The sequence below is a fragment of the Taurulus bubalis genome (genome assembly GCF_910589615.1).
Source record: "Taurulus bubalis genome assembly, chromosome: 2".
NCBI classification, from domain to species: Eukaryota; Metazoa; Chordata; class Actinopteri; order Perciformes; family Cottidae; genus Taurulus; species Taurulus bubalis.
Genome location: NC_136590.1, coordinates 20,344,617 through 20,366,560, shown reverse-complemented (window position 1 = coordinate 20,366,560; position 21,944 = coordinate 20,344,617). Strand labels below are relative to the sequence as shown.

At 42.1% G+C, this 21,944-nt stretch overlaps 1 protein-coding gene across 1 annotated transcript in view; it reads left to right on the top strand.

Annotated features, from left to right (window-relative positions):
- Positions 1-21,944, top strand: part of ryr2a (ryanodine receptor 2a (cardiac)) — a gene marked incomplete at both ends in the record, with an annotated part of 151,784 nt that overhangs the window by 31,332 nt on the left and 98,508 nt on the right. Inside the window, 7 exons of the mRNA XM_079237783.1 lie at positions 12,760-12,879; positions 13,018-13,122; positions 15,053-15,172; positions 16,004-16,082; positions 16,782-16,894; positions 19,609-19,708; positions 20,404-20,500. Coding sequence (XP_079093909.1) covers positions 12,760-12,879; positions 13,018-13,122; positions 15,053-15,172; positions 16,004-16,082; positions 16,782-16,894; positions 19,609-19,708; positions 20,404-20,500 — 734 coding nt within the window. The remainder of the gene's footprint in view (positions 1-12,759; positions 12,880-13,017; positions 13,123-15,052; positions 15,173-16,003; positions 16,083-16,781; positions 16,895-19,608; positions 19,709-20,403; positions 20,501-21,944) is intronic.

The following is a 21,944-nucleotide window of genomic DNA, read 5'->3' as shown; positions in this document are numbered from 1 at the left end:
GATCGGACTCTATCCTGAACCAAGATAAACAAGGGGCAGTGTAGAATCTTCCTTTCTGAACTACCGCTTAAGCTCCATTGCATTTATTTAGCTGATGATTTCATCCAAAGCCATGTATTTTTGCGCCCCTGTTGTAGCATACACTGCAGCTCCAGCTAATACGAAATATTAACGCGTCACAACAAGAGATTACGGGGAAATAGACTTTCAAAACAGCCGTTAAGCTGCGTCAGCCCCAAATTTGAACGTTATGAACCTCATCACTAGAGACCCTCCACCAAACTAATACATGAGAACAATAATGGATCGACTCACCCAAATGAAAGCAAGTGCTCTGCCTCTCTACACGCTTCCTTTTATAGCCACGAGCATGCGACAATGTGACAATGTGGTGAATAATGAGAACACAATTAAACTTTATTCACATAGCTCTGAACAACGCCATCCTAGCCCCTGATATGCGTGACCTCGGGCTGAAATATACAGCACATTAATCTTTTATGTCGTTTATAATTTGGCATTTAATGAATATGAGGGCTTGCAGTCGGTGGGGGCAGGGAGGGGATCACTTGATCAATTTCTTTAAGAATAGGACCCCGCTGGACAGTCACGTCATCAGAATGTGTACAATTTCATATACCTTTTTTTCCTTTCTGATACCAATAAAGACACGTGAACTTATGTTTTTTGTATTACTGTGTTCTACTAATCTTGTATGGATGTGACATGCTTGCTCACATGGTAGTATGGCCTGGTTCCGGTTAAAGCCTTTGTATTCTCTACTTTGATCTTGGATCTTCCAGTGTAAAATATTTCCATATGGCTGCCATTATGCTCGCTCTGGCTATCGTTACTCTCTCCACTAGCAGCTGCCAGGTCGACACTGAGCGCGTGCAACTCTCAACAGAGATGAGAAAAGGCCGTTAGCTGTTTCCCTCACCGACTCCAGAAGTCTAATGCCGTGTTCACACCGGACGCGGCGCGAATATGCGGCGCGACCAGATTACATGTAAAGTCAATCCACAGACGCGCTGTGACGCGAATTGGCGATTTATAGACGCGGCGAGATAGACGCGTTTGAGGCGGCGCGAACAGAAGTTTGACCTGGGGCGAACAAAGTGAAGGACGCGGCGCGAATTCGCGTGAGTTGAATTCTCCCAACTCTGGCGGAGAAATTGCGTGACGCAAAGTTGCGGCAGCCAATCAGCATTGAGAATCAGCGTTGAGAAGCTCCGCCCGTCACCACCACCGTCTCCCTGTTCCTGAATGAAACTGCTGCTGCTCCGCCTGAACCAGCGCTGGTAGCGGCTTCATTGAGACGCTGTTGTGGGAATACGGATAATATTATGAACCCAGACACCATGGAGTTTGATGTTCCGACATATGTGGAATTTACACAAAAAGTATAAAGCAGAACTGGTGGTTATTTCCATGGTGGATGGCATAATCGGTATTGTTTTACGGAGATACGCGAGACGCAGTTCCTGGAGGAGTCGGTGAAATTCACCGAGCTGTGTGCGGCTACGGATGATGTTATGAACCCAAATACGAGGGCGTTTCATGTTCCGACATGTTTGGGACTTCCACAACAAATATAAAGCAGAACTAGTGGTTATTTATTCCATGGTCGATAGTGGAAATGAAAGCTTCATCGCTTGTCTCTCACAGAGGCAAGCAACTGAGCTAAGCCACGCCCCCTTCGCGCCGCGATTTTTCGCGTTTGGTGTGAACACCCTCGATTCACTCGCACAAGTAAACTTCCGCGGTGGACGCGGCGCGAATTTTCGAGCCGCGTCTGGTGTGAACACAGCATAATGAGAGAGCCGCTTCTCTCTCTGCTCTGTTGCACATACTCAGTACGAATCAGGCAGGATGAATCATAAATGATGCGATAACGTGATGTAGACTAGAGCATAGACTAGCGTGCTCTCAGGTAGCCGATTACAAATGTGTAGGCCGAATCAGACGCATTTCTGAAACGGAACAACTCCACATCAAACCCAGGTGCTGCAAGTAGTGCTTTTTTTTCAGACCAAGACTAGATGAACCTTTGGGCTGAGCAGTTCAGTAAAGCGAGCCGTAGCAGCAGATGTTCAGAACACCTTACCACCGCCTCAGATCTGTGCTTCCGCAGGGGGATCCAGGCACAGAGAATCGTGGGATCCTCTCAAGTTTAGGAAGACCAGGCAGAAGCTGTCTACAACCGACACCGCGTCCCCGAAAATGTTTTTTTTAGGACGGATGCATAATGTTCATTCCCAGCCCCGTCCCTCACTTCAACACTCTGTACGTTAAACTGCGATTCAGTCACATGGCGTCCTCTCCTGTACGCACCACTGAGGGGAACAATCAAATTACTCTTTTTACCTGTCTGGCACCAGTTCGTATCTTCAGAGGTGCTTTTCATGAGCTCTAGAATGTGTACTGTCTGCACGAAACATGAAATAGTTGCTCAAATACAATATTTCCACAAACGACTCTGGCCTCTGCCTCGGCGTAGCACAGCAGAGAAGAGGAGCGTAACGGAGCAAGACTTTGAGGGCTGCATTTCGGTTCATTTCGTCTGTCCCAAAAGAAAAGAAATGGAAAAAAAGATCCGTTGTTGCCTTTTACTTCTGGCGGAGTCAATGTTCCCCCTGTCCTTTTTACACAAGCAAGAGGAGGAAACACAAGGTCACAGACTGAGGTGACTCATTTGATTGGAGGGTTTTGGCAACAATCACTCTGCAGCACTTTAATGCCTCTAATGTGTATATTTATTTTCTCTGATGTCAAGAAGTAACTGATTATAAACATTGTTAGTCTAATTAGACGGTAAATCGACTTCATATTGAATAATGACGATCAAGTTGAGACGGGACCAAACGGAGACGTGCTGCACAGCGGTATTATGGGGGATTGCTGAACTGAACTGAACACAGAGTCACAACACAGTGTTTACAGCACTCCTGCGCTGATGCATATACTCTACAGTGGGGACCAAATTACTTGTGAAAAATGTCCAATCCCCAAACAGTTCACAATCAGGTACGTATGTGATTTAAACTACAATTATATCCATGTGCTGCGTACTGTGGTTGGTCCGCTCTGGAGTGAACAGAGGCCTCCTGAAAAACAGGGTTGGATAGCCTCCACACCAGCCCGGTGGAAGCACACTGACCTGGCAAGTGCCATCGCAAATCATTTGAACTATCGGGGCTGTCACAACATCAGATTTTCAACGACACAAGTGGCCCAAAAAATCTTTTTTTGGGGGGGAAACGAATCGCCCTCACAATACAAGTGTTGGTAAGATTTATTAATCCAGCCGGTCAAGTGTGAAAACACCCTGGGCAAAACACATTGTGAGGAGCTTGCACACACAAATGCTGCCCAGAGAGGTCAAACCAAACAGAGGATGCATCTCCCGACTGAACAGGTTCTGATTAGTCATAAAAACGTTTTTTTTTTTCTTCCTGTAGATACAGGAACTTAGATAAGTGCATGTACAAATGGAATCAGGTGTTGAGGGGCGGGCCGCCTCCCTGCTAAATTGATGCCAAAGTGATACACATGCAGTTTACAATCATAGAAGACTAAGAAAAAACAGCAAGAGAATCCGGACCCAGAGAATGTGGATGACTCGGTACCAGCCGGGTCAGCGACGCTGTTATTGTTTTCAGTGTGTGTGTGTGTGTGTCATCTTGTCAGAATAGACGCCTACTCTAGCGGGGGACTACGAGGTGCTTTGTGTCACTTGGACCGAGTTTTGCCACCACTATGCCACGTGAGCCCCTGCGAGATTGGCGATGGGGAAATCTCTCCAGAGGGCGGGTCGAGCCCCTGGCCACGCATTTTTTTTATGTCGCAGTGGTGTGTGAGATCCCGTCACAGGATGGTCGCCAGTTTGGTTCTGTTTCGTTATCTGGCACATGGAGGAGAAGTAACTGTGAGGGCGGATAATCTTGTGCAAAGACGTATTTGAAGAGATATTATCGTCACAGTCATAAATGTGTCAATTCAAACTGATATGGAAATCTGGTAATATCGTCAGTCCTGATCAATCCAAACGAAAATGCATCCTATTTCTACAAAGCAGCAGCCTGTCGTCAAATGGAGAATACAAATCTGAGTGATTATCAGTATTTATTCAGATTACATCAGTTTGTGATCACAGTCAAGTGTCTCCCTCTTTTCCTCTTCCCTTCTGCTTTTCTCAGATTACATCATTGACGCGCTCCCCTCCTCCACACAATCTCTGTCTCTGTCTCTCTCTCTCACTCTCTCTCTCTCTCTGTTTGTGCCAAGCTTTTAAACCCTCCTCCGCTGACCTGCCCACTGTCAGTGTGTGTGTGTGTTTGTGTGTCTTCCAAATCCCTGATGCTCTGTAACACTGTATACTTGGAATACAACTCTCTCACACACACACACACACACACACACACACACACACACACACACACACACACACACACACACACACAGCTCCACAGTACATACTGACACACAGCAGGCTGAGCTGGAACATTCAGTGCAGCAGCAAAATGCAGCAGAAATCGTCCCGTTGCATTTTGACTGTTTTAACAGACTTTTTCCTTTTTTTGGGAGGGGGTGAGTGCGCTGTGACACCTAAATAATGTTGCATAGATGCATCGTTCCTGACACATAAATATATTACTAAATATAGGAGCAACCAGATTTGATATAAATGTTGGGGTGCTTTTGGAGTGACTCAGTGCATATTAGACGTCACTCCATAGGTTTGATACGAGGCCAGAATTAGCATGCAGCATTAAAACTGAAGGTCTAGCATCCAAATAATCATAATGAGAGGGAGACTTGGATTTTATGTTCACACATGGGCACAAACACGTTTCCAACCGAATGCTCTAGTTCTGCTGGATTATGTAAAAGATTGATTGCTAAAACCCTTAAAGAAGTTGTTTTTGGGACACGCTTTGCTTTCTTTCTTGGAGCGAGTCTTGTAGGCTGCGGCTCAGCTACTCTGTACCAGACCTCCAGGAGGCTGCACACAGCCACTGTACACCTCTTTTATCTGTGCTGGTTCAATGTACAAGAGACGGAATATTAATTAGGGAGCTTTAGAGGCAGGTGTGTTTTTCACCACGTCAGACAGAGCCAGGCTGGTTGTTTCCAGTCTTTGAGCTAAGCTATATTCTGTATGATGTTCTACTTATTTTCTCCCTCTCAGCAAATCCCCTGTGCAGACCCACAGTCTTTTTAGTCTTTTAATGTGATTTGTTGAAAGTAACAGACATCTATAATAACACCGGCTTTGTCCTTTAAAGCAAGCTGAACTTAAACCTCTAGTTTTTAAAGTCTTTTCTAGGCGGCAACCTGCGGTTGTGCCATTGTGGAAGTGTCTTAAACATGCATTCTCTCTACTGACCATCAGGGCGCAACTCCTCTGGTTGTATAGAAGTCTATGAGAAAATGACTCTACTCTCTCTTGATTTATTCCCTCAGTAAACACTGTAAAGTTGAGTTTATGTCTCAATTTCTAGTTTCAAGTCTTCTTCAATACAGCATGATGTTCATTTAGTAAATCATGGTAATTAAGAGTCAAACAGACCATAAAGCAGGGCATGCTTTAGAGTGGGCTTACTGTGATTGACAGGTCACTGCCTCTACCTGAACCGTATACGGCGTCTCTGTCACTCCAAATATGGTAACCTCCATTCATTGGTTGCAAAAAAAACAACAACATGGTGACGGCCATATTACAAGAGGGCGACGGCAAAATCTCCGAACTCAAGGTTTCAAAAAGGTCGATGTCACCACGACTACGTCCTATTCTTATATACAGTCTGTGGACTTCCCCCTACAGTCAGTCTGATCTTTGGTTTTGTCGGCCATTGCACTGGTGGACTCAGTGGATGGGATTAAATATGTTTTATACTTCACCAATTTGTGTCTCTCTCACTCTTAATCTCTATCCCCCTCTCTTATGTCAGAGGAGGATTAATCATTGTTTTGGTGATCCAGTTTGTCCACCTTGGACTACAAAAGGCCACTCTCACTCTCACTCTCTGTCTCTCACTTATACTCTCTCTCTCGCCTCCGACCCTGTTTTTATTTATTTTTGTGATGGGAAGGTCGCATTTAATGTTTCCCCTGACTGCTACTTTTGAATAGGCTGTTGTGTAAGACTGTGTATTCAACTCTGGGCTGTTTTATGATTGTCGCCCTGATGAGCACTGACCATGCACTCCAATGCGCTTTTGTGAGTTTATGAGTGTGTAGACTATATAAGACATGCTAATTCATGTCAGTCTATTTCTGTGTGTGTGGGGGAGGGCAGATGCAGCCAAAGAGAGTGTTTTTCTTGAGCAAGGGAAGCCATTTTGTCGCTACGGTTAATACACACGCACGCACGCACGCACACACGCACACTGCACCCTCATGCATGTTTTTAAAAACCCTTTCATAGTGTAACCCAAGATAGTCCATGCTTTGTGTTTTAACCCAATACATGAACCCCACATCTTTTGCCTTTTCTTTGGATGACCAGTTCATTCATCCACTTCCTGAATGTGTTTTAGGGCTTTTCCACCTGCTCACCTTTTCACGCATAGCTGTGATGAAGTCCATTCCTCCTTTGCAATGTTGAAGAAAAAGACTGCATAATAGATTGCTTGACATTAATCGGAATTATTTAGACCCCGCAGCACAAGTGTGGGAAGTGAGGATGCTGAGGGCCGTGCAGCACCCTCTGCTGGTCGAGAGTGGAGCACGGTAGAAATACACTTCTAAAAACGCGACATGTACGTAAACCCTGCTGTTGTGCATGCGCACACACATACAGAAACTAATACGATGTAGTAATAATATATGTTGGCTGATGAAATGGTCAAATTTGACAACAACTCACACAGAATAAATTTGTTTTTGACTTTATCGCTGTTAATAACGGGTGAGGATTAGGGAATATGAATAATTGATTTTTGAATCTTTATTGAATTATTACTGCACCACTTTCATTTATCTCAGGAAGACTGTGTACTATTTTGACATGTGAGACTGTTAGTTTACCACCTACCAATAGGCAACGTTGCTTTCTGTTAATGACCACAGTTGTTCCTTCATCTCAAAGGCTCTCCGAGGAGCTTTCCTTTTGCGTTGACTTTGGCGGTCCCTGTGGACAAAAGCGGTAGTGTTTCCGAGCGACATAGTCCCTTCAGAAAACCTCTCATTTTCCTGCTGTCTTACAGTCTGTCCTGTGCAGTCCTGGTTCAACTGGGTAACCCGTAATTGCTGAAATGTCAGAACACCGTGACATCACAAAAAATAGGTCAAACAGGGACAACGAGCACAAACAGCCAGATGATTACACAAGCTGGGAAAAAACAACAACAGGTTAGCACCAATCTGTTGTAAATATCCATCACAGTTTACAGTCCTCCTTCCTGATTCAACTTTGACCTTCCTACTCGACCATTTCCACAAGTGACCCAAAACGACAAATGCTGACTGTTGGTGACAAAGCCCGAGCTTATCTTCTTTTCTTCTTCATGAGCACAATCACTGACGACAAAGGTCTCGTAAACCTGACCAAGCCTTAAGCAAAACGTAGTTACATCCTAAAACCAATCTAATTTTCAGGAGTGACTTGTAGTGATTTTGGAAGGCACGGACACAATTATGTCATCCTGCTGGTTTTCCCAACTTTCCTGTAAGATAATGTGTGCTCACTAATTTTTTACCTAGAAGCACCAAACTAAGTGCTTCTGTATCTAATGTGGCAAAACTGTAGTTAAAGTGACTGGACCACACACACACACACACACACACACACACACACACACACACACACACACACACACACGCACACACGCACATGCTACATATTTGGGTCGCACTTTACACTACAGTGCGATAAAAACATGTCAATAGTCTTGGAGTAGTTTGATAATAAAGAGATACTACTTTACTAATACAGTGTAATTACCAGATACCATATTGGTATTAACTGTTTAAATCTGGGGGATATTGGATTGAAATGTATAACAGGGTAATAAGGGCCCAAAAAGAAAAGCTAATAATGGGGAAACACATTTAAAGACAGCAACGAGGCAAAACTATTTTGGTGACACGGCAACATTCACACATACAAATGTAAATGAGGTGAGAGCACAGAACCCTGCGGTCAGAGCATAGCACCATGAGGTCAGAGTATAGAATCTTGAGATCAGAGCATAGAAGAAGCCTGAGGTCAAAGCATAGAACCTTGAGGTCAGAGCATGGAGCCTTGAGGTCAGAGCATAGAACCCTGAGATAAGAGAACCCTGAGATCAGAACATAGAACCCTGAAGCATAGAACCTTGAGATCAGAGCATAGAACCTTGAGTTCAGAGCATAGAACCCTGAGATCAAAGCATAGAACCCTGAGGTCAGTGGTTCTCAACTTTTTTTCAGTGATGTACACCCTGTGGAATTTGTTTTCAGCCAAGTACCCCCTGACCAGCTCAAAGCATTTTTGGTTAATAAAACAATGTAATACACAGCGCTGTGCCATCAGTGTCTGATTTAATATGGAATATATACAATTCAGTTTAAGAACTCACACTTATATTATTGAACATTTATTAAATAACTATTTTTAAAGGATTTTTGAATTCATGCTAATAAAAAAAAAAATCTTAAGTACCCCCATTTGAGAACCACTGGCGGGATAATACATGATGATATGGTGGCATTAATGGGGCAATTGCCTGATAACAACGAGGATATGTTTTCATAATATTATAGGCTTCGATGAGCCACTAATACCTTACAAAATTAAATGATTAATATTGGTCAAAAATGGTTTTGACTATGTTATAAAGGAGAATTCAAACATTCCTTTTAGTACTGTTTCAAGGTAATACTGCCCGTATCATATATTTTATTGCAGCTGCAGCTCATGGGGATGTTCTGTACCCCCAAGGTAGCCGGTTCGATGGCCGGCATGTCTGGATGCTGCTAAGGAGTCACAGTCATTTATTTATAGCCCTTCAGTCTTAATAGTTCCTAATTTATGTTTATATGTTGTTGTTTTTTTTTAACTTTTAAACAGTTTTTTGCACTTTATTATTATTATTATCACTATTGCACAATTCTCTATATGTTGGACAGAAGAGAAACATACTTTCGATTTTCTGCATGTTTGCACATTGCACAAAGTTGACAATAAAACTGACTTTGACTTTTGACTTTAATTAAGGATGGGTTAAATGCAGTGAAGAATTTCCACAAGGGGATTAATAAAGGATAATTTCTTTCTTTCTCATTCTTTCTAGCATTACTTGTTTATTACCTGATTACTACCATGTTTTTACCGCGCTGTAGTGTAAAGTGCGAGCCAAATTTGCAATGGCTACATGTGGCTCGGAACGAATGCCGTTGATCTTCTATCTGTCCCTCGGTGTCTCTTTTCCGTTTTCTCTCTCACTCCATAGAAGGCTGGAATGCAAACTGCCACTGACGGAGAGACACCAGACATCTTCATGGAGGGAACAGTGTGTGTGTGCGCGTGTGTGTGAGAAAAAGTGTGTGTCAGCCTTTATAAATGTCACTAAGGCATTATTCCAGTTAATGATAGCTATACTAGATATCACAGTGTGTGCTTGTATGTGAGTGTGGGCAGGAAGGATTGTATGTGCCAGACACTGTAAGAGTCATTAAGACATTACGCCAGTTTCCAACCTTAAGTGTGTGTGTGTGTGTGTGTGTGTGTGTGTGTGTGTGTGTGTGTGTGTGTGTTTGCGTGTTTGTGTGTGTGTGTGTTTGTGTTTGTGTGTGATGGTATTCCCTCAGCCCACACGTTTAGATAATTAAGCCGAACCACAGTGACTGATGAATTCCAGAGGCATCTTATGACAACTACAATATTCCCCAGTGGTACTCTCTGTATTTTTATAGATACATTTCCAGCTGTATCTACAAAAATGCACTCTGCTTGTATGGCGTCGTGGACAGAAGCCCGCCCATTCCTGCTTTTCACCACCATCATCTCAAGCTGCAGCCCGAGAGAAACACTGCAGCAGACAATTCACCAGGACTGTCCCCCTGGGAGAGACCTGTGCTCTGTGGCCATTTTCCCCGAGTCTGTTTGCACTTCTAGAGAGGCCTCATAAATGATGAAACGATAAAGGAAACCCGAATTCATCATATTGTACGTTGTGTCAGTCTGTCTGTCCACGGCTAAAGTCACATACTACTGGACCCATTAGCCAAATATATTTGGTGTTTTATATTTGGAAAAACTGCTGACTTTGCACGCCTAGGTAAGATGATTGTGTGTATGGATGTATAGATGTATATAGTTAGGAATTTTTGAATGACTAATAGCTTAGCAAATGACAACCTGAACCGAGTGCTAACTGAAACGGAGTACGCCTTTTTATGTGGTTAGGAGGAGAGTTAGCTTAGCTGTCAGCAACAGGTGGGCAACAGAGTCCTGCAGTGGGTTTATGCTAACAGAGCTAACAGCTAACAGGGTTACTACAGATAACATAAATAAACCACAGACTGTACATAAGATATGATGTTGGTTTGTGGACTGTTGTTATAAAGCCTCAAGTTCAGTGATTTGGACGTCGCCATCTTGGAATACAGCTGTCACCATGTTGTTGAAACTAGATATTGAGATCATAAATTCATGATTACAATGTTTACTGAGGGAATAAATCAAGAAAGAAGTCAAATGATTTTCTCATAGACTTCAATACAATCAGAGGAGTCGCCCCCTGATGGCCAGCAGAGAGAAAGCAGCTTTTCACATTTGCTTCACTAGGCAGAACCGCAGGTTGCCGCCTTGTCTGGTAGTGGGCTTGCAGTCGCCATGGTTTTGCCACAGAATACACCGCGGAAGATACACAGTTGCGACTATTAACTACATTTGGACTCCAGTGCTGCTTAAATAAAGCAGGTTTGCTTGTCTTCCCGTGGCCTGAGTGTGTGAACTAGCTGTCTTCTATAGCGCTGTTTGCAGTAATCATATACAGTCAATTCAAACAGTCCTTTGTTTCCATTAGGTTCCAGTGTAAGTGCAGCTTAGGCATCGATACCGACTGTTAAGAGACAGTCCGCTAAAATGTTAGTGTGGTGTTTTAGAGGCAACAGGAGATGGCAACTCTCTGGTGTCCGATGTGAATGTCCTCCTTGATCCTGACTCCCTGTTCATGACCTTTGACCTCTTACCAGTGGATCAGTTTTTTTGTCTGGTGTTCACAGCTGATGTTTCTGGTATTTCTGTGTCTGATCTTCATTCAGTTTTTTGTCAAGATTTATTTTTATTTTCTGTTCATTTACTTGTTCTACCTCGTGGTCCCGATTGTCCCCATACAGATGTTGTGCTGTGTAGAAAGGTCCTTACCATCGACCTTTTCATGATGTAAGTTGAAGTGGGAGTACTCCTTAAGATATTAGCCCGTACCTCACAAAGCAGGTGTCCAGGAGCCTCCTACACAGAGCAGAGGTCTCACCAGTGAGGAAGAGGACACAGAGGAGGCAGGTGCAGCAGGTCTGATCTCACCCTCATCCAAGACCAGGACAGATACTGGAGGGAGGCTGGGGATGGATGAGGGGTACATATCAAGTGTGACTTACTTTGTCCTACTGGCACACAGACAATTACTTCGATTGATGTTAACAGAAACTACCAGGAGGTTTTAGTACACGTATGCGTAGACAGACATTAGGCATACGAAACAGATGCACACTGATTAGATCCGAGTTCCAGCAGGATCTGCTGCTGGATGTGTGAGCAGACAGATATTTAATTGATTGTCACACTCACATGTAGGACATGTTGTAGTGCTGTTACTGTCTGATTCTCTGATAGGGAGCTTATCAGAGCCTCAGTGTCTCCTAATATGCATGCGTTGAAGGGAATGGTTAATGATCTCTGCCTGATCGAGAACAACTTTTAATTTGATTATACTGTATCTGTTTTAGCCTGGTAGAGGTACAACACCACAGAAAGATAACTGCCACCATGTTTATAGAAAGAAGTTTATAGAAGTGCTGCAGAATAAATAGCAGAACACTGTCCTGAGCAACAAACGGGAGCATGACTCCTGAGCTAAAAGGCTCAATAAACAATATTTTGTATATGAGCGGGATGCAACAAAACCTTAAATTTGGCAAAATACAACAAAGTTATCAAATGTTAAACTGTGAAAACCAAAACATTGCTTAAATAAACTCAATGTACGATATGAGGATATTGTCTATTTCTGTATTTAGTTATTCATAATGCCTGTCAATGGCATACGCTCGTATTGGACTAATCTGCATTTCACAATTTGCACCATACAACAATCAGTGCCAATGCAGCAGGTTGTGTGTCCTTTCGTGTGTACAGTATGTAGATTGTAGGAGTGTGGTAGTGGATGGGCAGCGTTTTAAATTTAAAAGAATTGTATATATGTATATATATATATATATGTATATATATATATATATATATATATATATATACATATATATATATATATATAGTAGAAGTCAATTGACTGCTCAAAAACAGTTACACATATGCACACATAGGGAAGACACTAATAGACAAGTATGCTCTTTGCTCTAATCTCTTTGATTCACTGTTATGTAACTGCGTACAATAATGTGTTCAGTCTCTATTATTGACTTTAATAATGCATAAGGTATGCATGTGTATAAGAGTTTTGTCTCCTCTGATTGATTGGTAACTATATGTGTGTGTGTGTGTGTGTGTGTGTGTGTGTGTGTGTGTGTGTGTGTGTGTGTGTGTGTGTTTAGGACGACGAGGTGGTCCTCCAGTGCTCAGCCACAATCCACAAGGAACAACAGAAGCTCTGTCTGGCTGCTGAAGGCTTCGGAAACCGACTCTGCTTCCTTGAATCCATCTCCAACTCCAAGGTACTGATGCCAGAGTATTTCTACTTTATTGATCTCACACCACTGCGTATGGTCAGAGTGTGATACAAAAGAACGGACGCTCGTGTGTAAAAGTGAAGTCAACGGCAATAAATCACCTGACGTGTGTTATCGTTTCAGAATGTGCCTCCAGATCTGTCCATCTGCACCTTTGTGCTGGAGCAGTCTCTGTCAGTACGAGCCCTGCAGGAAATGCTGGCCAACACCGAGGATAAGGCTGAGGGGGTGAGTGTGAAGCAACACACACAATCACACACAACAGGGAAGGGGGATGAATGAATGAGTAGGTTGTTCTACAGGTGAGACACACACATTGGAGGAGGTGGTAGACGCAGACACAGGGGGTTCCTTGCTCGCACTTATCTACAGTTCAAAGCAGCGAGAAAGGGGGCTGCAGATCAGTTTTACATCAAGCAATTGATTTCATGATGCAGTGTCAACATTGTTGTTCCAAACGTTTCCTCACACCGCTGCTCAGATCAGTTTTGTGCAGCTGCTGGTTAAAATGTGCTTCTGTTTATTTATTATTATTATTATTATTATTATTATTATTTATTTATTTATTTTCTGTTTGTTTAAAAACATGTACAATAAAGTTCCTTTATTACCATGAACACACACGCACACACACACTTAAAAATAACAGTGGACTATTCCTTTTTAAAATTACCCACAGTGTCATCATTCTGCAATGTGAGCAGAACCAAAGGCAGTCCCTATTGGGAGCCAGAGGATTATATCAACAGACGATTCCTCTGAAGGAATGGTTCCAATAAAGGTAGAGGATGGCCAAAAAAAACTGAGCTGTTCTTCTGAAGGGTGTTCGGTTTTGGATCGGTGGACAGGTGGAATTCTGCCTCAAGGCAAACAGATCCAACACTTCGCTCATCAACAAAGTACAAATGTGTGGTTGAGACACAGTTGTTTACAATGCTGCACAAACATCAGTCCCACCACCATCAATCTAACATGAGAAAATAAACATCATGTGTCTTCACTTATTTAATCCACAACTATAGTCTGAATTATAAGACGTACTGTGAAATACAAAAACTCTAGTCCTGTTATTTAGTGGCTGCATTCACACAACTTGGGCGAGGTTGGTTCCTCTGTACTAGTAGGTAGATCCTTGAGAGGCCAACCACAAGAACCGCATGTGTCTTTGCACAAAAGAGGCACTATAAGCCTCTTTTTTGCATGTCTCTTGATGTGAGTTGTTTTACAAATGGATCATGGCACGTACAGAAACTACTGCTTACACACATTCATTAACATGTATGTGAAAGTGAAGCATCTCTGGTCTGTGAGACCTTGTTCCGCACTGTGGAGGAGTAGGAGCAGGCCAGATGGACTGCAGTGCAGCAGGAGACATGAGGTTCATGTACAGATAGCTGTGTAGGAGCACTTTTTGCTCAGAAGACAAATGTCCGTCAGAGAGCAAGAGACTCCAGTTTCATGGCACAGTATCCTAGTGGTGTGACCTCCAGTGTCATGATGTAGTTTTGCAGAACCTTTATAGTCTTGAGAGGGAGGAGAAGGGTCAAGGACAACATAGAAACATAGAGCTTGAACTTGCATCAGATGTACAATACACAAATCATAATTCACAAGGTAAGTTCACGCTTCTTTACAGGAAGCATGCAACAAAAATCAACAGTAAAATGCAGCTGCCTGGGAAGCAGAGACCTGTGATTGGTCGGAATTGTTTACATGTGATTGGGGAGCGCTTGATTCGATACACCAGAGGAGGCACTCTAAACACAAGCTGTCAATAGAGTACCGTACCGGATCAGGTTTAATTAACTGTGGAGGCCCGAATCCTATTCCTGATTGTTATTTCAGGAAAGAGTCCTGATGATGGTAATTATACTATCAGCTAGGGATGTTACAGTAATATGACAGTTTGAACTTCTACACGGAGTGCCTTTTAAAACTACTATGATGTGATGGATGGATGTCATCACAGATCTTACTGTCGTGTGGAGACTCTGAGGTCACATTTCCTACAACTTTATAGATGAAGCATCTTCGTAGAATGAAACGATACAGCTGGTCTTTCCTGCTCTCTTCCTCTCTGCATCTGTTTATTGATATCTCTGTTGGCTGTTTCTCATCGGCTTTCTCTTCCAGTGACTTTCTGTCTCTTGTAACTCAGCTTTTTTTCTTTCCTCGTTCTGTCTTCTTCTTGTCAATGTGTCAGACGGCCCAGGGTGGCGGCCATCGTACATTACTGTACGGACACGCTGTGCTGCTGCGGCACTCCTACAGTGGAATGGTCAGTGAACACACAAACACTAACAAACATGCACGTACCAAAATAACAACTATAACTAAAACAACAAGGATATTTCTGCCATGTTTATTTATGACCTGCTTTTTTATGTAAAGTTACCATGAGGAACCTTTCACTGGTTATGAAACAGTCTCAATTTAATACTGATGCCTCATATGACCTACAAAAGTAAACAAGACCATCAGTGACAAGATTTGCTTTTTCTATATAGTTATTCTGCGATTCTGGTAAAATCCAATGAAGTCATGCAGGTTCACCAGAAACTCCTTTAGCTCAGACACCCTCATTCCTACAGGAATAATATTCCAAGGAGTGGTGCATAATTAAATATTTGCCCAGTTCATCTGTGACTAACTCATTATTAAGATGACATTTAAGCCCATGCAAAATTGCAGGTGGTTCTGAAATTGACAACAATCTTGAAAGAGAAATTCATGAAAATATTAGTAATTGTTCTTTGAATTTCTTTTGTCTGTTTCCTTCAATACCTGGGTTGCTAAATAGTACCATTATTTTGACATGAGGGGCAGCAAAGACTCGTCTCATATGAATCAAACTGTACACTGAACTGATGGAACTTTAACAGGAACAACTTTTCATTTTGTGAAGAACTAAAAGTTATACTGTTTCTCTCCGGGCTTTATGGCTGAACCGATGAGTGAGCTGTGTGAGCTGAAAAAAAGAGTGTGTGTAACCGGGGCTGTCATTATTACTGGGGTAAAGGATGCACATGAGCTCTTCGGGCAAGAGGTATCAATTCCATCAAATTGCCCTGTAGTGGATTGATGGAATTCATTGTGTTTCTCTGTTTAGTACCTGTGCTGTCTGTCCACCTCACGCTCATCCACAGACAAACTGGCTTTTGATGTTGGACTGCAGGAAGATACCACAGGTAGGAGTCAAGCTCAGTTCTTTCATCGGCACGGCTTTCTATTATCACATAGTTTGAATTTTGTTGACTTGAAAAAAAAAAACACTAGCAGTCATTAAAGCGTCATTACTGTGCACCACTGGCCAGCCACTAGCAGCTGCACACTACCTGCCCAGCAACAATCAGCAGACACAGTAGAGACTAGCTGGTGAGCAGCTATCAGCTAAATAGCCAGATATTTGTCTCAGGAGTTAATGGAGAGCAAAAGTAAGGTAAAGGGAGAGTAACTATTGGACTTACATGAAATAGGTGGACATAGACACCACTCTAAATGATGGATAATGTTGCTCTGTGTCTATTAGTGTGTACAAAATAAAGACCTATTTACTAAATAAAGATAACTCAGATAGGACCCAGGTAATCAGCACATAGTCTGCTGCTTCTCCACTGTGGGTTTTCAAATTACAGTTCAAGCAGAGCAGCTGCAAAAGTGGTACACAGGCAGAGGTGATAGTATTATAACAGGACTTCATGCTGCTGTGTTTTATCCTGTGTTTCATGGACACATGACTGCTATATTTTCTGAGCTATTGTTTGCTTTTTGTGTTTTTTCATACTCTTTGTGTGTATGTGTATGTGTTTGTGTGTGTGTGTGTGTGTGTGTGTGTGTGTGTGTGTGTGTGTGTGTGTGTGTGTGTGTGTGTGTGTGTGTGTGTGTAGGCGAGGCATGCTGGTGGACCATCCATCCAGCATCAAAGCAGCGGTCAGAGGGTGAGAAGGTTCGAGTGGGAGATGATCTCATCCTGGTCAGCGTCTCCTCTGAAAGATATCTGGTCAGTAGCAGCTGCGTGCGGGAACACGTGTGAGGAGAGGGGTGCTCAAATTTTACTATCCCTCTCACTTTGTGTCTTTTGTGTTCTTTCTTCTTTCCTTCAATACATTTTTTTTCTTTCCTTCCTGCCATTTCTTTCCTTATAAACTTTTCTTTCTACATAAACGTCATTCCTTAGGAGCAAATGCTACAGACAGCTGATCATATGCATACACATCAGTGGCGGGCGTCAGGGCCTGCTAAGCTTTCTCTGCTGGCCTAAACAGAATCACAAAGTTATAGCTATTTTATAATTCTAATTTGTACTTTTTCTGTTTTATAATGTAATTGTTTTTCACAAATTCACATAATACATGTATTCTAATTATTTTTCCCTATTAATAGTTCTAACTTTTTAAATTTTTTTTATTTAAACTTGTGATTCTGTTTAGGCCAGCAGAGACGGCTTAGCAGGCCCTGACGGCCCACCACTGACACATACATACGGAGTACATATGTTGTTGTTCTTCTGAAAACTGTTCTTGAAAAAACGAAACTGAAACATGCACACATATTATACCTTAAAAGACATGTATTGCACAATTCCATACATTTAATTTAATCCAAGTGTAGGCATGATTTCATAATCTGCAGCGCACTTGCACACTTATTAGCTATCATGGACCTGGAAACAACTCAGGCTGTTTAGTTATTGTACATACAGTATCTGTGCATATGATATGTTTGTGCCTGTTCCTCCCTTTCTTTTTCCTGACTGTCCATCTTTTAAATACTTCCTGTATAGAATACAAAACAATCGAAGACTAATTGAATGGTCTGATACACTGGGAGCACTGCACACTCTGGAGCTAGTGGCATACAAATAAACCAAGTTTTTCGTCTTAAATATAACTAGGGCTGCAACAACGAATCGATAAAATCGATAAAAATCGATTATCAAAAGTGTTGGCAACGAATTTCATTATCGATTTGTTGTGTCGCGCGATTATTACGCCGGGCAATAAGTCGCGGAGAAAGAAAAAAAAGAGCGGTGCAGAGCAACTGGCCGGCCAGCGTTTCTGAGATTGGAGTGAGACACGAGAAAAGCTGAGGTTGTGATGATCTCAAAAATAGAATATCTTTGACAAGTCGAGTCTTGGCCAATCAGCGTCTTTATGTTCCTCAAACTTGCTTTTAATGGAAGCTAGTCAGCTTGCTATCACGTTAGCTAACGTGTTTGGGTTGTGTATTGTCGTTAAAGTTACGTTATCTTCCGTTACAGTTCAGTCTTGCTTGTAAAAAAACGTAACGTGATGAAACATGCCGTCACCCCCCGGTCTGGTTCAGTTCACGCTGTCACTCGTTAACGTTAAACCGGCACACCGGCGGACCTGGCTGCAGGTTTTTTTTTTTTTTTACTCAAAGTAGAATGAAGCAAATCACGTAGTTGGTCTTAGCCAACAACGTGACGTCGTGGTCATAAGAGACCCAGAATGAAAGAGTTTAAGGAAGAGGACGCTCTATATGTAGCAGTACAGCTTCCCTCTGTCCCAGTATTTCATGCATATTGATAAAGCAGCGTATGCTAAATGCAGCCTCTGGAGGGATCAATTACAGTAAAAAGGGCTCACATTTGGCAGATGTAAAGCATAGATGTGTATGTTTTTAGTGTTAGTCCATTTTGTTGTTTTAATTAACAGCTCAGGGATGTTCAAGGAGCAACCTGTTTGTGCACTTTCTGAAGATGTTTTGCACTGTCACTTCTGTTTTTGAATAAAGGGTTGGAAATTAACGCTTTTTTGATAAAAACATTTTTTTATCCGATTCATCGATTAATCGAAAAAATAATCAACCGATTAATCGATTATTAAAATAATCGTTAGTTGCATCCCTAAATATAACATTAAATCAGACTTAAAATCACCTTTCCTATAAGTGACTAATGTAAGACTGACTGGTCTGTTGTGCAATGCTTTATGGGTGAAATCAGACAAGAGAAGAAATGGCAGGTGACACCACATCAAGTATGAGAGAAAATAACAAAAGGAATTGTTGAAATAGTTTACTTTAGCTAAATTAGCTAAAAGTAAAGGGTAAACAGTAGAAATAGTTAAAGTTAGCTAAATATTAGCTAAAGGTAATGGGTAAATAGTTGAAATAGTTAGCTAAAGGTAAGCTAAAAGGAATGGGGAAACAGTTGAAATAGGTAGCTAAAGGTAAGCTAAAGGGAACGGGGAAACAGTTGAAATAGTTAGCTAAAGGTAAGGTAAAAGGAATGGGGTAACAGTTGAAATAGTTAGCTCAAGGTGAGCTGAAATGAATGGGGTAACAGTTGAAATAGGTAGCTAGCTAAAGGTTAGCTAACGCTAGAAGTAATGGATAAACAGTTGAAATATTTAGCTAAAAGTTAGCTTAATTTAATGGATAAACAGTTGAAATAGTTAGCTCAAGGTGAGCTAAAATGAATGGGGTAACAGTTGAAATAGGTAGCTAGCTAAAGGTTAGCTAACGCTAGAAGTAATTGATACACTGTTGAAATAGTTAGTTAAAAGTTAGCTTAATTTAATGGATAAATGGCTGAAATAGTTAGCGAAAAGATAGCTAGGGTCATGGTCTGCCTTTCTGAATTGCTAAAGACAGGAACATCCTTTAGTTTTTTTTTGTATTTCAGTCTTGTGTGTCTGTAATTTATTTATTTGTATTTGTCTCTCATGTCTCATGTCTCCCTCCCTACAGCATCTGTCCTACGGTAATGGCAGTCTCCATGTTGATGCAGCCTTCCAGCAGACACTATGGAGTGTGGCTCCCATCTGTTCTGGCAGTGAAGTAGCACAAGGTACACCTGTCTTTGTTTCTCTGTCTGTTTTCTTTTTTCTCTTTGTTGCTTGCATGCTTTTAGTGTACAACCATCCACCATTCACACTTTATTCTAAAGTGTTGCAGATGTTAGCAGCTCCTTGTTTTGTGTGTGCAATGACTTATAGGGCAATAGCATGTAAATGCTGATTTGAGATCTTTTCTTGTACTTCATTTAGACACTTTTCCAGTGTGGAAACGCTACAGAGTCAAAAACTGCTTAGTTTTGATATAGGTAGTATGGAATTAGGACGCTGCAACTGCCTGTGGTGGCTGACTGTTGTACGTTTAGTCTAGTAGGGACTACGATTCCCAAAAGGCTCAGAGTGACATGATTGAAAGGAACAGGTGACCTTCATCAGCTCTGTTGGTGCTGGTCTTTTTTTTTTATCTAAACAGGTGGATTTTAGAGGCGCTAATTCATTTCCTGTTTGATACCATAATTGATCCCTGCTGCCCTCCTCCCACATCAGCACAGTCAAGTGTTTCAGAATTTGTAGGTAGTGTATGTACTAATTCTGGAGCTTTTATGCAAACCTGTCCATTTCTCTGTTGTAAGATACATGTACATGTACCGATGTACAGATAATTCATGTGCCAAGTCCCAAAGTCCCTTTTATCTGTCCTACTCCCTCTCCTCTCCAATGTCATCACTATTTGTCTCCCTTTTTGCAGGTTTCCTGATAGGAGGGGACGTCCTGCGCCTCCTTCACGGTCATATGGACGAGTGTCTGACTGTTCCGTCTGGGGAGCATGGGGACGAGCAGAGGAGGTAATGTGTGCTGATATTTACAACTGGACTGATGTATAGACTCAAGATTGTCATTTATTTCACAAAATATATGTCTTTTTTATACACAAAGTAGTTTACCTGCACTGATTCAGTGTAAATATCTGATTCAACATTGGATGTTTGTTGAATCGTAGGTACTGTCTATTTACATTTACATTGGAGTTAGTTGAAAGCACAATACGTGACCAGGGTAAGCTTAGTACAACGAGCCCGTATGGCTTGTTTACATTCTGTCATTCCGTTATGCACATACATAATGAGTACCAACACCTGTATGATTTTTTTGGAGATGTTTTTCAGCAGATCATAATAAACTTTTATCACAAAGCAAAATAATAAATAGATGTTCTATGAAACGTACATCAACATTAGATCTTGGCAAGTCAACACGACAGGAGGATGTCAGACTGGTGGAGGGAGCTAACAGTGTTTGCGTGTGGGAATCAGCAGTGTGACAGTGAGAACTGTCAGATTCTAAACATGTATGAATGTGATGTATGTTACTAGTCAGGGGGCAACTGTCAACAATGAGCCAATGTTGCTTTCCAGTCATATAGGAAGGATAGTTGACATGAGAAAGAGTCCCGTCTTTACGACCAGCTGGCATTCACATCATTGGCTAATTCAAACCAGGTGTATAATTCCAGAGTTGGTCATGTGATTAGATTAGATTAGATTCAACTTTATTGTCATTACACATGTACAAGTACAGAGCAACGAAACGCAGTTTAGCATCCAACCAGAAGTGCAATATTAGAAAGTACCAATATACAGATAATAAGTACGTATTTACAGTAGCTGCCTAACGTTACTAGACTAGTGCAATGTTTAGTACATAGTTTTTAGTGCAAACAGATCCAAAGTGTTTGAGTGCAGGAAGGTCCAGTAGTGCTGGTGTGCATTCTTTGGTCATTGGAGGGAGATGACGAGTTGAGGGGTTGTGGGTGGTGACGGTTGGGGAGTGGGGGTGTGTGTGGGGGGTGGTGGGGGGGTGTTGGTGGGGGGGGGGTGTCAGCATGGGGCAGAGTTCAATAAGGACACAGCTCTGGGGAAGAAACTGTTCCTCAGTCTGCTCGTCCTTGTCCGGAAGCACCTGAAGCGTCTGTCTGAGGGCAGGAGGGCGAACAGTCTGTGTGCAGTGTGGCAGGCGTCCTTGAGAATGCTGCGAGCTCGATGCAGACAGCGTTTTCTCTGGATTTCCTCAATGGCTGGAAGTGGAGTTCCTGTGATGCGTTGATCGGCTCTCCACCACCCTTGAGTTTTAGACCATTTGACATACACAGTATTCAGCTTCTGTTTTAAGGAAATTACCATGGTCTGCAGGGAGAGAAAGTATCAACTTTCATTCCAGACTGAGCTCTCTGCTGTGACTTAGACGGGGAGGACTATATAATAATTATAGTTTTAAGAATTCCCCAAAAGG